Below are 17,297 nucleotides of genomic sequence, written 5' to 3' on the forward strand. Positions count from 1 at the left end.
AGTGAATTGCACATTAGGTGAACAGCAGTCTTCTGACATTCAGTTAGCTCACCTCTCTAGGGGAGGTAAGATTATGCCACTGCATTTGAATGCTGACCAATGCAGTATGGCCCTTGGTGCTTTATTTTGGTTATAGCAACTGCAGGTTTTTTTTTTTTTTTTAGTTTAAGTGGAAATACTAAATAAACCGAAGACAGAAACCAGTATCTCCTAGTTTTGCTTTCTAATTAAGTTGTAGTAAATTAATTGAACTTTTCATATAGAAATTACAGCTGTTTACGTACAAGTCTTCACTCTTCTTAAAAATTAAAGGTTAACAGTGGAACAGGGAAACAGGGTTGTGAGGCTCAAAAGAGATAAAGGAAATGGTTAAATATAAGGTGATTGTTATAGACACACGTATTGCAGGTATAGAGGTATAGTAACATTTCTTCCAAGGAACTCCAACAGAGTGCGATAAGTGGTAATTGGTTTGCACAGTAATACTCAAATCATTTTTTATAATGCTGTGGTACAGTATAACTTTATTTAAACAAAAGTTATTTTACAGCTGAGGTCTGATAAATGGTTTTTAAATCATCATTCTTGATAAATCTTTGCAGAAAAAGCTGCTTACAATTTTGCTCTGAATTTAATACTGCCACCAGCCTCTCCTAGCTGCAAAGATCTATTTGTTTACTAGTATTAATAACTGAAGAGAACAAAAATCTTAAAGGAAAATCTCTATAAAATTTAGCAAAGAGGGCTTCCCTGGTGGCGCAGTGGTTGAGAGTCCACCTGCCGATGCAGGGGACCACTGGGGTCCTTAATCTTTGTTGGAGATTAAGAACCAGGTGATTCTTGATGTATGGTGTGGTTCATGGGGTTTTTAATTTTGCTGATGTTTCTCTGTAGGCAACATTTCTGTTCTTGGAATCTATTCTGTGCCCTCAGGAATACGGTTCTTCATATGTGGAGTGCTAGAGTAACTTTATAGCCTCTCTGCAGTACTGACTCTATACTTCTACACAACTTCTATTAGTAATTGAATAACTTAGGTAACTTTCATAAGAGATTGTTGTGTAGAAATTCACAACTTGGGTTCTAGTCCAGATAGTGTTACTACCTAGCGAGTCGACTTTTGTGAAGATTTCTAGGCCTTGTAAATGAATGAAGTGGGTATATTTTCTTTCATTTCTTAATACCAGATTGCCTTCTATAACCTGGGTCTGCCGGCTTCCTATTTTCCTAAGCAAATTTGCAACTTCAAGAATAATGAAGTGGGAGCAGAGGACCTTTAGGGTCCAGAGACCAGAGTAGGTGCAAACAAGGGGAGTGTTAAATTAGTACAATAATCTTATTAGTAGGAGGCCTATGTGATTTATCCTATAAACCAGAATATTCATGAGAGGGAAAGAGGATATTAATTATGCTGTAATAACAGAATTAAACTATGTTTTTCCTAACCAAACCTGGATTTACTGTCACTCACTCAATGAGGTACAGGAATTCCATCCATAAAATTTCACCAGAAAGTTTATTACCAGAGATAGAAACATAGGAAATGTAGGGAAGTATTTAAGGACTTGTAATCATGAATTTTCTGTTAGAACCTGCAGTTCTAACTGAACTGCAGGTGAGGCATTCTTCAGACCTTGTGACACACTTTCCTCCACTTTTGGGATGATTCTGGCTTGTGTATTGCTGTTTCTGGTAATCCAGATAAGGTCCTCTTTTCAACCAAAGCCTGGCCCACAGGAGAGGCCTAGAATAGTGTCACTGCAGTTTTAAATTCCTGTCAGGAGACTGGAAAGAATTGTCCCCCAACCCTTGTTTAAAGTAGTTGTATTTATTTTGGAGACCTTTATTAAAATCACAGTATGGGATTTATGAATCACTTACCTGTACCCATGGTTACATTTTGCATATTAAAAATCAGCTTTCTAATACAATTTTAATTCTTTTACACACAAAAACGATGTATAAAAATATTGATTTTGGGAGTTCCCTGGAGGCTTAGTGGTTAGGATTCGGTGCTTTCACTGCAGAGGCCCAGGTTCGATCCCTGGTCAGGGAACCATCCCGCATGCTGCGAGTTGCAGCCAAAATACAAAAAATAAAAATAAAATGATTTTTTTTCATCTTTTTCATCCTTAGTCTTCTTGACCCCATCAACCTTCTTTTCTCCAAGTGTGCTTCCCAGAAGCCTCAAATAAGCTTACTGCAACTCTAATAACATTTTAATTGTTATGTAAATGATACATAAATATGTTCTTGTAAAAAAGGAACTTGATGTTCCCTTCAGAAAAAAGATAGTCATGTTACCAGTTTACTGACTATCCTTTCAGTCCTTTCTGTGAAATTACTTCCAAATATAGTGTTTTGTATATGTGTTTAGAATATTTTTAAAGTTTTGGTAGATCTTTTATTTTTCTTCTTTACAACTAGTGAGTTTTTTATTCTTTAAATTAAGGTATAATTAACATTAGTTTCAGGTGTGCAACATAATGATTTGAAATCTGTGTATACATATTGCGAAATGATCACCATAAGTTTAGTTAACTACCACCTACATACTTAGTTATAAAATAATTTTTTTTCTTGTGATGAAGTTGATCCTTTTTAATCTAAACTTTAAAAAATTGCTGAGAAGTGGTCCATAAATATAACTGATGTAGTTAATTTAGCCATTTACGTATTGATCAACATCTTGGTTGTTACAAACATTTTTATGCATGCCTTTTATCCTAGAGAAAATACATATCTGATTTTCTCTAGGAGAGAAAAGTGGAATTGTTAGGTCACAGTGCATTTGTTGACAAGTTGCTCTTGAAAATGACTACTAATTGATACTCCCACTTTCAGAGTACGAGAAGTAAGTAGGTTTTTTTTACATGTTTTTCAAAAATTTTGTTTTATTTATTCTTTATACAGCAGGTTTTTATTAGTTATCTGTTTTACACATATTAGTGTGTATATGTCAATCCCAATCTCCCAATTCATCACACCACCACCGCCCCAACCTCCTGCCACTTTCCCCCCTTGGTGTCCATACGTTTGTTCTCTACATCTGTGTCTCTATTTCTGCCCTGCAAACCGGTTTGTCTGTACCATTCCTCTGGGTTCCACATATATGCATTAATATACGATATTTGTTTTTCTGACTTATTTCACTCTGTATGACAGTCTCTAGATCCATTCACGTCTCTACAAATGACCCAATTTCGTTCCTTTTCATGGCTGAGTAATAATCCTTTGTATATATGTACCACATCTTCTTTATCCATTCGTCTGTCGATGGGTGTTTAGGTTGCTTCCATGACCTGGCTATTGTAAATAGTGCTGCATTGAACATTGGGGTGCATGTGTGTTGTTGAATTATGGTTTCCTCTGGGTATGTGCCCAGTTGAGGGATTGCTGGGTCATACGGTAGCTCTATTTTTAGTTTTTTAAGGAACCTCCATACTGTTCTCCATTGTGGCTGTATCAATTTACATTCCCACCAACAGTGCAAGAGTGTTAGCTTTTCTCCATACCCTCTCCAGCATTTGTTGTTTGTAGATTTTCTGATGATGCCCATTCTAACTGGGGTGAGGTGATACCTCATGGTAGTTTTGATTTGCATTTCTCTAATAATTAGTGATGTTGAGCACCTTTTCATGTGCTTCTTGGCCATCTGTATGTCTTCTGTGGAGAAATGTCTATTTAGGTCTTCTGCCCATTTTTGGATTGGGTTGTTTGTTTTTTTAATATTGAGCCGCATGAGCTGTTTATATATTTTGGAGATTAATCCTTTGTCTGTTTGTCTGTTGATTCGTTTGCAAATATTTTCTCCCATTCTGAGGGTTGTCTTTTCGTCTTGCTTGTAGTTTCCTTTGCTTTGCAAAAGCTTTTAAGTTTCATTAGGTCCCATTTCTTTATTTTTGTTTTTATTTCCATTACTCTAGGAGGTGGATCAAAAAAGATCTTGCTGTGATTTATGTCAAAGAGTGTTCTTCTTATGTTTTCCTCTAAGAGTTTTATAGTGTCTGGTCTTACATTCAGGTCTCTAATCCTTTTGAGTTTATTTTTGTTGATGGTGTTAAGGAGTGTTCTAATTTCATTCTTTTACATGTAGCTGTACAGTTTTCCCAGCACCACTTATTGAAAAGACTGTCTTTTCTCCATTGTATATGCTTGCCTCCTTTGTCATAGATTAGTTGACCATAGGTGTGTGGGTTTATCTCTGGGCTTTCTATCCTGTTCCATTGATCTATATTTCTGTTTTTGTGCCAGTACCATATTGTCTTGATTACTGTAGCTTTGTAGTACAGTCTGAAGTCAGGGAGTCTGATTCCTCCAGCTCTGTTTTTTTCCCTCAAGATTGCTTTGGCTATTCGGGGTCTTTTGTGTCTCCATACAAATTTTAAGTTTTTTTGTTCTAGTTCTGTAAAAAATGCCACTGGTAATTTGATAGGGATTGCATTGAATCTGTAGATTGCTTTGGGTAATATAGTCATCTTCACAATATTAATTCTTCCAATCCAAGGACACGGTATATTTCTCCATTTGTTTGTGTCATCTTTGGTTTCTTTCATCAGTGTCTTACAGTTTTCTGAGTACAGGTCTTTTACCTCCTTAGGTAGGTTTATTCCTAGGTATTTTATTCTTTTTGTTGCAGTGGTGACTGGGATTGTTTCCTTAATTTATCTTTCTGATCTTTCGTTGTTAGTGTATAGGGATGCAAGAGATTTCTGTGCATTAATTTTGTATCCTGCAACTTTACCAAATTCACTGATTAGCTCTAGTAGTTTTCTGGTGGCATCTTTAAGATTATCTATGTATAGTATCATGTCATCTGCAAACAGTGACAGTTTTACTTCTTCTTTTCCAATTTGTATTGTTTTTATTTCTTTTTCTCCTCTGATTGCCGTGACTAGGACTTCCAAAACTATGTTGAATAGTAGTGGCGAGAGTGGACATCCTTGTCTTGTTCCTGATCTTAGAGGAAATGCTTTCAGTTTTTCACCTTTGAGAATGATGTTTGCTGTTGTTTTGTCGTATATGGGCTTTATTATGTTGAGGTAGTTTCCCTTTATGCCCACTTTCTGGAGAGTTTTTTTCATAAATGGGTGTTGAATTTTGTCAAAAGCTTTTTCTGCATCTATTGAGATGATCACGTGGTTTTTCTTCTTCAAGTTGTTAATATGGTGTATCACATTGATTGGCGTATACTGAAGAATCCCTGCATCCCTGGGATAAATCCCACTTGCTCATGGTGTATGATCCTTTCAGTGTGCTGTTGGATTCTGTTTGCTAGTATTTTGTTGAGGATTTTTGCATCTATATTCATCAGTGATATTGGTTTGTAATTTTCTTTTTTTTTTTTTTTTGTAGTATCTTTGCCTGGTTTCGTATCAGGGTGATGTTGGCCACGTAGAATGAGTTTGGGAGTGTTCCTTCCTCTGCAGTTTTTTGGAAGAGTTTGAGAAAGATGGGTGTTAGCTCTTCTCTAAATGTTTGATAGAATTCACGTGTGAAGCCATCTGGTCCTGGACTTTTGTTTGTTGGAAGATTTTTAATCACAGTTTCAATTTCATTACTTGTGATTGGTCTGTTCATATTTTCTATTTCTTCCTGGTTCAGTCTTGGAAGGTTATACCTTTCTAAGAATTTGTCCATTTCTTCCAGGTTGTCCATTTTATTGGCGTAGAGTTACTTGTAGTAGTCTCTTAGGATGCTTTGTATTTTGGCAGTGTCTGTTGTAACTTCTCCTTTTTCATTTCTAATTTTATTGATTTGAGTCCTCTCTTTCTTGATGAGTCTGGTTAAAGGTTTATCAATTTTGTTTATCTTCTCAAAGAACCAGCTTTTAGTTTTATTGATCTTTGCTATTGTTTTCTTTGTTTCTATTTCATTTATTTCTGCTCGATCTTTATGATTTCTTTCCTTCTACTAACTTTGGGTTTTGTTTGTTCTTCTTTCTGTAGTTCCTTTAGGTGTAAGGTTAGATTGTTTATTTGAGACTTTTCTTGTTTCTTGAGGTAGGCTTGTATATCTATAAACTTCCCTCTTAGAACTGCTTTTGCTGCATCCCATAGGTTTTGGATCGTTGTGTTTTCGTTGTCATTTGTCTCTAGGTATTTTTTCTTTTCTTTTTTTTTTTCCTCCCTGCGGTACGTGGGCCTCTCACTGTGGCCTCTCCTGTCGCGGAGCACAGGCTCTGGATGTGCAGCCTCAGCGGCCATGGCTCACGGGCCCAGCTGCTCCGCGGCACGTGGGATCCTCCTGGACCGGGGCACAAACCCGTGTCCCCTGCATTGGCAGGTGGACTCTCAACTACTGCGCCACCAGGGAAGCCCTCTAGGTATTTTTTGATTTCCTTTTTGGTTTCTTCAGTGATCTCTTGGTTATTTACTAACATACTGTTTAGCCTCCATGTTTTTGTGTTTTTTACGTTTTTTTCCTTGTAATTGATTTCTAATCTCCTAGCGCTGTAGTCGGATAAGATGCTTCATATGATTTCAGTTTTCTTAAGTTTACGGAGGCTTGATTTGTGACCCAAGATTTGTCCTATCCTGGAGAATGTTCCATGTGCACTAGAGGAGAAAGTGTAATCTGCTGTTTTTTGGATGGAATGTCGTATAAATATCAATTAAATCTATCTGGTCTGTTGTGTCATTTAAAGCTAGCGTTTCCTTATTAATTTTCTGTCTGGATGATCCATTGCTGTAAGTGAGGTGTTAAAGTCCCCTACTATTATTGTCTTACTGTTGATTTCCTCTTTTATGGCTGTTAGCATTTGCCTTATGTATTGTGGTGCTCCTATGTTGGGTGTATATATATTTATAATTCTTATATCTTCTTCTTGGATTGATCCCTTGATCATTATATAGTGTCCTTCCTTGTCTCTTGTAACATTCTTTATTTTAAAGTCTATTTTATCTGATACGAGTATTGCTACTTCCACTTTCTTTTGATTTTCATTTACATGGAATATCTTTTTCCATTTCCTCACTTTCAGTCTGTCTGTGTCCCTAGGTCTGAAGTAGGTCTCTTGTAGACAGAATATATATGGGTCTTGTTTTTGTATCCATTCAGCAAGCCCGTGTCTTTCTGTTGGAACATTTAACGCATTCACGTTTAAGGTAATTATCGATATGTATGTTCCTATTACCGTTTTCTTAATTGTTATGGGTTTGTTTTTGTAGGTCCTTTTCTTCTCTTATGTTTCCCACTTAGAGAACTGCCTTTTGCATTTGTTGTAGAGCTGGTGTGGTGGTGCTGAGTTCTCTTAGCTTTTGCTTGTCTGTAAAGCTTTTGATTTCTCCATCAAATGGGAATGAGATCCTTACCAGGTAGAGTAATCTTGGTTGTAGGTTCTTCCCTTTCATCACTTTAAATATATCGTGCCACTCTCTTCTGGTTTGTAGAGTTTCTGCCGAGAAATCAGCTGTTAACCTAATGGGAGTTCCCTTGTATGTTATTTGTCGTTTTTCCCTTGTTGCTTTCAATAATTTTTCTTTAATTTTTGTCAGTTTGATTACTATGTGTCTCGGTGTGTTTTTCCTTGGGTTTATCCTGTCTGGGACTCTGCTCTTCCTGGACTTGGGTGACTATTTCCTTTCCCATGTTAGGGAAGTTTTCGACTATAATCTCTTCAAATATTTTCTCAGGTCCTCTCTCTCTCTCTTTTCCTTCTGGGAGCCCTGTAATGTGAATGTTGTTGCATTTAATATTGTCCCAAAGGTCTCAGGCTGTCTTCATTTCTTTTCATTCTTTTTTGTTTATTCTCTTCCGTGGCAATGAATTCCACCATTCTGTCTTCCAGGTCACTTATCCATTCTTCTGCCTCAGTTATTCTGCTATTGATTCCTTCTAGTGTATTTTTCATTTCAGTTATTGTATTGTTCATCTCTGTTGGTTTGTTCTTTAATTCTTCTTGTTGTTGTTCTTTAATTCTTCTAGGTGTTTGTTAAACATTTCTTGCATCTTCTCGATCTTTGCCTCCATTCTTTTTCTGAGGTCCTGGATCATCTTCACGATCATCATTCTGAATTTTTTTTCTGGAAGGTACGTATCTCCACTTCAATTAGTTGTTTTTCTGGGGTTTTATCTTGTTCCTTCATCTGGTACAAAGTCCTCTGCCTTTTCATTTTGTCTATCTTTCTGTGAAGGGTTTTCCTTCCACAGGCTGAAGAATTGTAGTTCTTCTTGCCTCTGCTGTCTGCCCTCTGGTGGATGAGGTTATCTCGCTTTTTTTTACATTTTTTTAAGGCACTCATTTACTGTAGCAAAATGCCATTTTATGACATTTTTCCCTTAAATGTAATAAAACATGTGATTCATGACTGTCAGTGCGTTTTCTTAATTAAAGCTTTGCTAAAGATTATGGTCATGAGTAAAATTGCCCATCATACTGCAGTTTTTGTTTTCACTATCCAAGCTCTTAAAATGAATTCCTCGTCTATTAGGAATTGTTTCCTTATAGATTAAGATATTAGAATAATGTTCAAAGAAGTTGTATAGTGGCTTACTAGTGATGTTTGAAAAATGGATATGTGCAAATCACACACTTGTTCATGTATGGTTATATATACTTGGAGCCACTGGTAGCTTATATTTCTTAGGTTTCATCTGCCTGAAAAGACTTTTTTTAATTAAAATTTCTTTATATTTTAATTTTTAGGTTGGCTTTGTTTTTCAGTCTTAGGTTTTTTCTAATGATATGCTAGGAGGGCGGTTTCCTCCATTTTTGCTGGAACATGGGAAAATGAAAATATTGTTTTCTTTTTTTAGAATAAATTTATTTATTTTATTTTTGGCTGTGTTGGGTCTTTACTGCTGTGCACGGGCTTTATCTAGTTGGAGCGAGTGGGGGCTACTCTTCGTTTTGGTGCGCAGGCTTCTTATTGTGGTAGCTTCTCTTGTTGTGGAGCACGGGCTCTTAGGCCTGTGGGCTTCAGTAGTTGTGGCTAGCAGGCTCTAGAGCCCAGGCTCAGTAGTTGCAGTGCATGGGCTTATTTGTTCTGCCAGGTGTGGGATATTCCCGGACTAGGGCTCGAACCCATGTCCCCTGCATTGGCAGGCGGATTCTTAACTACTGCACTACCAGGGAAGTCCTGAGGTCATTTATTTAAATACAGTTATCCGTAAACCTACAGTGAACATTTTTCTTTTTTTTTGGTGGGGGGGCCGTGCTGCTCAGCCTGCAGTATCTTAGCTCCCCAACCAGGGATCGCACCTGTGCCGACTGCAGTGGAAGCATGGAGTCGTAACCACTGGGCCTCCAGGAAAGTCCCTGCAGTGAACATCTCATACTGACATCATTGTACCTGGTGTTGATTACCAGATAATTTCTCAGAAATGGAATTGTTTCATTAAAAAGTATATACATTTTATTTTACTTTTTAAAAATTTTTAAATTTAAAAATTTAAATTTTTAAAAATTTTATTGGATTATAGTTGATTTACAATGTGTGTTAGTTTCAGGTGTACAGCAGAGTGATTCAGTTATATATATACACATATATTCATTCTTTTTCAGATTCTTTTCTCATATAGGTTATCGCAGAAGATTGAGTAGAGTTCCCTGTACTATACAGTAGGTCCTTATTGGTTATCTATCTTATAAAAAAGTATATATATTTTATTATTATTATTATTATTTTGGCCATGCGGCTTGCGGGATTTTAGTTTCCTGACCAGGTAATGAACCTGGGCCCTTGGCACTGAGAACGTGAAGGCCTAACCACTGGACTGCCAAGAAATTCCCCAAAAAGTATATACGTTTTAAATGACAGATTACCCTTGAAGGATTGTACTGCTTAATACTCATTCCAACAGCATGAGAGAAATGTCCATTTATATAAGCTGGTCAGTGCTTGGTATTCTCTGTTTTGTCAGAATGATAGGTGAAAACTGTTCTGTTTTACTTTACATTTCTTAGTACAGTTGAGTTAGCATTTCATATTTGGCCACTGGTATTTCGTTTGAATCATCTATTTTTTACTCAGATTTATTTATTTTTTTTAAAAGCTCAGTGTCATTCTTTTAACAGAAAAAGAGTGGGTTGATGAGGTGGTCTAAGAGTAGCACAAAGGACTTCCTTATGTGGAACTTGGAATTAGACAAATGTGTTCACAGTTGGCATTGCACATCTGCATGTTCCCCTTCTCCCTGTCTTAGGGAGTCTGCCCTGTGAAGTTGACAGCATGAAGGAGCAGACCAGAATGCTTGCTTTTTGTGGACAGCTAGCTCCCAAAGAAAAGGGCGGAAAGGTGTTGGCTTTGCAAGTCAGTTCTTTTCCTAAACTCATTAATCAGGAAACTTACTGTTTCTGTGGGAGGAATTCGGACTTGGGAACAGGAATATTCCAGGAAAGTCTTCCTTTTAAAAAAGTAAATTAGGGGTTTCCCTGGTGGCACAGTGGTTAAGAATCCGCCTGCCAATGCGGGGGACACGGGTTCAATCCCTGGTCCGGGAAGATCCCACATGCCACGGAGCAACTAAGCCCGTGCACCACAATTACTGAGCCTGCTCGCCTAGAGCCCATGCTCCACAACAAGAGAAACCACTGCAATGTGAAGCCCACGCACCACAACAAAGAGTAACACCTGCTTGCCACAACTAGAGAAAGCCCGCGTGCAGCAACGAAGACCCAACGCAGCCAAGAATAAATAAATAAATAAATAAACAAACAAACATTTTAAAAAAAGTTATTAAAAAAAAAAGAAATCACTTTCCTATCCCAGCGTATCCAACCACATTGGCCAGCATAATTTGTCAAATAACTTTTAATGAGAATAAATTACAGTATTGATTGTGTACTTAATGATACTCGATCGATAAAATGTCAGAATTATAGAGGCCACAGAGTTAAATGTGCACTTTTTTCCCATTGTATTTCCTGAGGAGGTGTTAAAGTTGAGAGAGTAAAATTTAAACAAAAATCCAAAATTTTTGAGTTCAAAAGAATTTATTGAAATCAAAATCTCTCTCCCTTTTATTTTTTTAATTTGTTTAATATTTGTTTTTTAAGGATTTCTTTTGATATGGACCATTTTTAAAGTCTTTATTGAATTTGTTACAATATTGCTTCAGTTTTATGTTTTGGTTTTTTGGCCAGGAGGCATGTGGGATCTTAGCTCCCTGACCAGGGATCGAACCCGTGACCCCTGCATTAGAGGGTGGATTCTTAATCACTGGACCACAAGGGAAGTCCCCTGATTTTAAAGCAATAGAAAGATTATTAACTCATGCTCAAATATTTTTTGGTTTGTAAATAACATTTAATATTGAAGTTAAAAAGTTTTATTTTTATGTGGTCAGAATAATTTTTTAAATTTCTGACCTTAATTTTGTGATTATTAATGTCTAATTGATTTGTAATAAAACTCGCTTGTGTGGCCTATCCCTAAATACTTTTCAGTACATCAGGTAGTTTGTATAAGGCTGTGTTTTGTAACCACCAGGCACTTAATTTACTTGACTTAGCAATGTCTTGGGACATGTTTTCTACTTTGTTGAGGGAAAGGTCTTTCAAATGTTCTATACTGTATAACTTCCATACAATATACGTTATATTTACAAAATATACCTCAGTCAAATTCTAATGTTCAAATATTGTTTTTGTTAAATTAGGTTTTTTCCTGCTTCCCTTTTTTTCCTATCTGTCCAAATTTTTTTTCTGTATCTTATTTTTGTTAGTGAAGTATTTATCCTTATGCACATTGACACATATGTATACACTTACTATGTGTCCCTAAAGTATAAACAAGTATAAAGCAAATACCCATGTACTCACTATTCTGCTTTAAAAATAAAATTACTACAATATTCAAGATCCCTGTGTGCCCATCCCTGGTGATGTCTTCATCCTTCATCAGTCTTCCTTTCATGAAATCTTATTTGAATGTTTCTGGGTTTTAACTCAAAGATGACTTTATTTTAGTCTATGAATTGGTCATTGCAGCGATTTTTGGGATTCATGTTTTGCTGAATTACTATGTTTTCTGTAGCTGCAGATCCCATGTTTATTCTGCTTTTTAATATTTAGGTCATGTTTAGCTAGATGATCATCATGGTAGATAATGAATCAAGATGCAAGACACTATAAAGCTTCATTACAATGAAGACTATATTTGTCAATCTTTGTGTTCTTATTCAAGAGGGACAAGTGATGATACCATGATAGTCTTGTACAAACTTTTACAGAGATCGCTTCTATTTTTTATGGCTTGGATCTAGATACAGCCTATTACGGTTGCCAAACTTTGTTTTCTGACGACAAATAGTTTGAAGTGTTCTGATTTATTTTCTGCATGCTCCTTGATGCATGTGAATGTATTTATATGTATATATAATATATATAGAAAAATGTATTCCGTTGGGAGTTGATTCACTAACTTTACTGTATTAAAACATGTTATATTGCTAATTTTTCCGTGTTACATTCTATTAGTGAACGGATTGGTCTATCAGTTCAGTGTAAGTAAACTTAATATTTTCTACATCTTGATTTGAACACTGAAGACCACTTTGAATCTACATTTGAAATGTAGTTGATTTCTTGTTAGGAATTTGAGTCTCAGAACTTTGGATTTTGTTGAGAATAATTATTCCACTGACTTAACTGAAATTGGTTTGTTATTTTGTTAAATATTTTGCATGATGTGGTTGTAAAAACAATTCCATGTTTTTTTGTTTTGTTTTGTTTTGTTTTAGAGCTCAGTTCCCCCCAGATTATAAAAGCAGGAAAACTCAAGACAAAGAAATCCAACAAGGTATGTCATGACAAGAAATAGTTTTTAACTATTTTGAAAGGAACTCCTCTTAGATTATTGTGTATTTTTCTGTTCTATCATTGATGTTAGTTTAAAGTTAATATACTAGAAAATTGTAACCTTTATCCAAATCCCCATATGCCTCTGTTATCCTGTCTCTATCCGTTTAGTCAAGGTCATTATTCATGCCACAAGTTAGATCGTAAGACATTCCTCTTGCTGTGTTCTGTTGTTTGGAGAAGGTTTTGCGTTATTTTTGCAAATGCCTGCATATAATTGAATGAGGGTGATTTTAAAAATTGCTTTCACTTTTAGAAAATATTTTTTCTACTTAAAATTTCTAAATTGCAGAATAACACTTATTTACCTCTTAGGCTAGTGATTTCAGCGATATGTCGAACTGGCCAACACCAAGTGAATTAGTGAACACTGAAGTGAGTATTGTTTTAAGACTTCTTTTTTTTTTTTTTTTTAAATAAAGGGAAGGTATTCTCATTTTAACATGCTGAATTTATTTTACTTCAAATTTAGAGAATTGCATTAATAAAATACCCATTTTTCAGATACCTTGATTTCATTCATCACATTGCCTTCATCTGGTTGTATTCTCAGGACCACACATTTGGAAAGGATGGGGTACCATGCTGTCAGCTTCACGTAATGCCTACAAATAGATTACTTTTTAATGTGTCTAAGTGAAGCCCATTTTGTGTTTCAGAATGTATTCTATATATGTTGTCTTTGAGTTACAGTCTTTTCAATGTGTTGAAGTCCTAACTCTCTATATACACATGCATATATATGCATATATATCATATCAAGAGATGTTCAGTAAATGGATTTTTAATTTATCTATGAAAGAAGTTCTAAAAGATGTTCTGGGATATTCTATCAAAAGTCTTTTTAGAGAAGCAGTATATATGGTATCTGGTTACGTGGTTTCATTTGACACTGTACATCTTGCTATTTGTAATTTGTGCAGAATTATTGGTGTGTAGTTTAAAAACTATAAACTAAAACTAGTTAACTATAACTATAAAGCAGCTTAGTTGTTGTATAAATGACATAATAAACTGCACGTATATAAAGTGTACAGTTTGATACGCTTTGACCTATGAAACCTTTGCTACAAATAAGATAATGAACTTAATTTGTAATTCTTCCTGTCACATTCCACCCCCTCACCCCAGACAACCACTGATAAGCTTTCTGTCACTTAGTTAATTTGCATTTTCTACAGTTTTTTTTTTTATTGGAGTATAGTTGATTTACAATGCATTTTCTACAATTTTATGTAAGTGGAGTCATACAGGATGCATCCTTTTTTTTTTTCTGGCTTTCATTTAGCTTAATTATTTTGAGATTTATTTATGTTATACGTATTAGTAGTTCATTCCTTCTTATTTTATGGGTAGTACTCCATTGTATGGATATAATGCTGTGCATTCACCTATTGGTGGACATTTGTGTTGATTCCAGTTTTTGCTATTAAGAATAAAGCTGCTATATCAGGACTTCCCTGGTGGTGCAGTGGTTAAGAAGCCGCCTGCCAATGCAGGGGACATGGGTTCGAGCCCTGGTCCGGGAAGATCCCACATGCCGCGGAGCAACTAAGCCCGTGCGCCACAACTACTGAGCCTGCGCTCTAGAGTCCGCGTGCCACAGCTACTGAAGCCCGTGCACCTAGAGCCCGTGCTCCACAGCAAGAGAAGCCACCACAATGAGAAGCCCGCGCACCACAACAAAGAGTAGCCTCCGCTCGCCACAACTAAAGAAAGCCCGCGTGCAGCAACGAAGATACAACGCAGTCAAAAATAAATTTATAAAAAAAAATAAAGCTGCTATATAAACATTTATGTACAAAATTTTGCATGGAATAATGCTTTTGTTTTTCTTGGGCGTAGAATGGTTGGATTTTATGGTAGCTATTTATTTAACTTTTAAAACTACTAAACTTTTTATTCCACCAGCAGTGTATGAGAATTCTAGTTATTCTGTAGCCTCACTAATACTCTATGTGGTCAGCCTTTTAATTTTAGTCAGTCTAGTAGGTGTATAGTGGTATCACACTATAGTTTTTAATTTGCATTTTTCTAATGATGTCAAGCACATTTTCATGTACATTTGTCATCACTATATCTTTTTGATGAAGTGTCTGTTCAACTCTAGCCCACATTTCAATTGTTTTCTTGTTACTGCATTATAGAGTTCATTATATATTTTAGATACAAGTCCTTTTATCAAATACTTAGCAAATATTTTCTTCCAGTTTTTCAAATGACTTTTAACAGTGTCTTTTGTAAAGTAGTTTTTTAGTTTTGTTAAAAGTTGTCATTCTTTTTGCGATATTTAGGTAAGGTGTTACCACAGATTTTTGGATATGTTAGTGAAAATGTTCATGAAAATTATTTCATTCAGAAAACCTTTTTGCAGTGTCAGAGTGTCATCAGCCTAGGAAATAAGAAGCCACAAAACAGAAAAGAAAGAGAAGACAAGGTTGAAAAGAGAAGTAACAGTGAAAGCAAAGAAAGCCGGGAAACAAAATTAGATGGTCCTGGTGAAAATGTCAGTGAGGATGAGGCTCAGTCAAGTAATCAACGAAAGAAAGGTTAGTTTGTTTACATCTTCATTTTGATTTTTAAGTTTTTGAAGAGAGTTGTAGTAATGAAGAATTGTATTTAATCAGTTGATTCCTGGTAGTCACCAGTTAGTAGTTTGGATTTCTTCAGGATACCATCTACAATGGTAACTGATTTTCTTTTGTAGCATTTCTGAACTATGAGACTTTCCTCTCTATGTTTGACTTGTATTTTATGTAAGAATGGATTTAAATTCCACCTATAGAGGTGGGTGTAGATATATTCTTGGAAAGTTGTATGATAACTATTGTTTTTTAAATCTGCATTGGAACGGCTCCCTTTTTTCCAGGAAGTTTTGAGAAAATATTTTTCTGAGACAAAATTGAGAACAATCTTGGTCAACTCTTTTTCCTCATTGCATTCCCCCATTACTCTTTGAAGGAAAAAAATATTGTCTTTACATCCTTTTCCATATTCTTTTAGGAACTTCTCATGTGTCTAGGGACAGATTATGATTTAATTGGTAAAAGCATATTCTCATTCAGTGTTCTGAGTCTCAATAAAAGTGTCTTCAGGGGTTTTTAGGCAGAAAAGTTCTTTAAACTGTCGGAAGGTCAGTAGCTGAGGCAAAGTGAACTCTGGGGAGAGGGCAGGGGGTGCTATTGGAGAGGTAGGAAAGGTCCATGTTATTCAGGGCTTTGGTAACTTGGAATTGGTATTTTAAGTACTGTGGGAAGCCATTGAGGCATTTTAATTCTTGGAGGTGATGGGGCATGGGAGGGGACATTTCATGATGAAGTAGTTGCCAGCCAACTTCTTTAATAATGCAACTAACAGCCTGCCGTGTACTGAGCACTTACTTGAATTTTTTCTTTTTTGATGACTATTATAACCCTTAGCTGCAGGGTAATCATGAGGCTCACTCTATATAGTATGCCAAGGGTAATTGCTCAGAAGTGGTGGCAGTAGGACAACCATGTGGTTGTTACAAAAAATTTCCCCATTTCTTGAATGCTTAATCACTTACCTTTTTCATGCTCCTTTGATACATAAGTAGTCTTTTTGACTGTCTAGAAGTCATACAGGTAACAAGACCTATCCTGCTCTAAAATTTGTCTTCCTTGTTAGTTGTTTCAATTAAAACTGATTAGCCAACACTAAAATGCGGGTGTTTGTAGTTAAAGTAATTTTATATAATCGGGTCATGAATTGACTCTCCTTAGAGCACACATGTTTATCTTTAAGTGCTTATTTATGCCCAAAGTATCTCATTGATAGAATTTACAGTATAGACTTTAAGGAGTTTTTAGATTCTTTCATATTCTCTTTTCCTTATCTGTCTGTAGTTTGCAGTATTAGTAGGAAATTAGTACACTAATATTCCCTTAATTACTTTGATAGTTTTTCCTTTGCCCATGAGTCTTTTTGTTTTAGTTGAAATATATAGTGGGCAGAAGACTGAATATTTTGAAACCTTAACTATGGAATTCATGAATAGGTAACATTCAGAATTTCACTATACTAAATATAACAATTAATTACACTATCATTTAGTCAACAAGGAGCTTTAAATTGCTTGTATCTCTTAAGAAGTTAGGAAAATGTGTAGTAGCTATACAAAGGTTTATCAAATGCAGTTAGACAGATTTTATACTTAAACTTTATTTTGAAAAAGCTCTTTCATTAGTAGTGATGCTGGATGAATTAATATTTGAGGCAGTGATTTGAAACTAAAAGTGTTTTGAATCACTGGTCAAACAGTTAACAGGTATACCCTGTTCTAAAGCCTAAGTATCAAGTATTAGATGGAAGTAGTGTGTACACTTAATATTTTTAATGGCTTATTTGTCAGAATTAAACAGAAGAGTGTGCATTTCACTTAAAAGCAAAAGAATTCCAATGATACTCTATCACTGGCTTTTCACTTGAGTTTTAGAAACTTATTATTTGCCCAAACAAGTTTATTAAAGAGCTG

At 35.6% G+C, this 17,297-nt stretch overlaps 1 protein-coding gene across 6 annotated transcripts in view; it reads left to right on the forward strand.

The window, feature by feature from the left end:
- Nucleotides 1-17,297, forward strand: part of LARP1B (La ribonucleoprotein 1B) — a 127,855-nt gene that overhangs the window by 1,427 nt on the left and 109,131 nt on the right. For 5 of the 6 annotated variants that reach the window (XM_060148701.1, XM_060148702.1, XM_060148703.1 and 2 more), the window contains exons 2-4: nt 12,685-12,743; nt 13,118-13,177; nt 15,177-15,351. In XM_060148701.1, coding sequence (XP_060004684.1) covers nt 12,685-12,743; nt 13,118-13,177; nt 15,177-15,351 — 294 coding nt within the window. Of the gene's footprint in view, nt 1-12,684; nt 12,744-13,117; nt 13,178-13,355; nt 13,401-15,161; nt 15,352-17,297 lie in introns of all 6 variants that reach the window. The other variant, XM_060148700.1, reaches the window with a different exon arrangement.

The sequence above is a fragment of the Lagenorhynchus albirostris genome, chromosome 4 (assembly GCF_949774975.1).
Source record: "Lagenorhynchus albirostris chromosome 4, mLagAlb1.1, whole genome shotgun sequence".
Lineage (NCBI taxonomy): Eukaryota > Metazoa > Chordata > Mammalia > Artiodactyla > Delphinidae > Lagenorhynchus > Lagenorhynchus albirostris.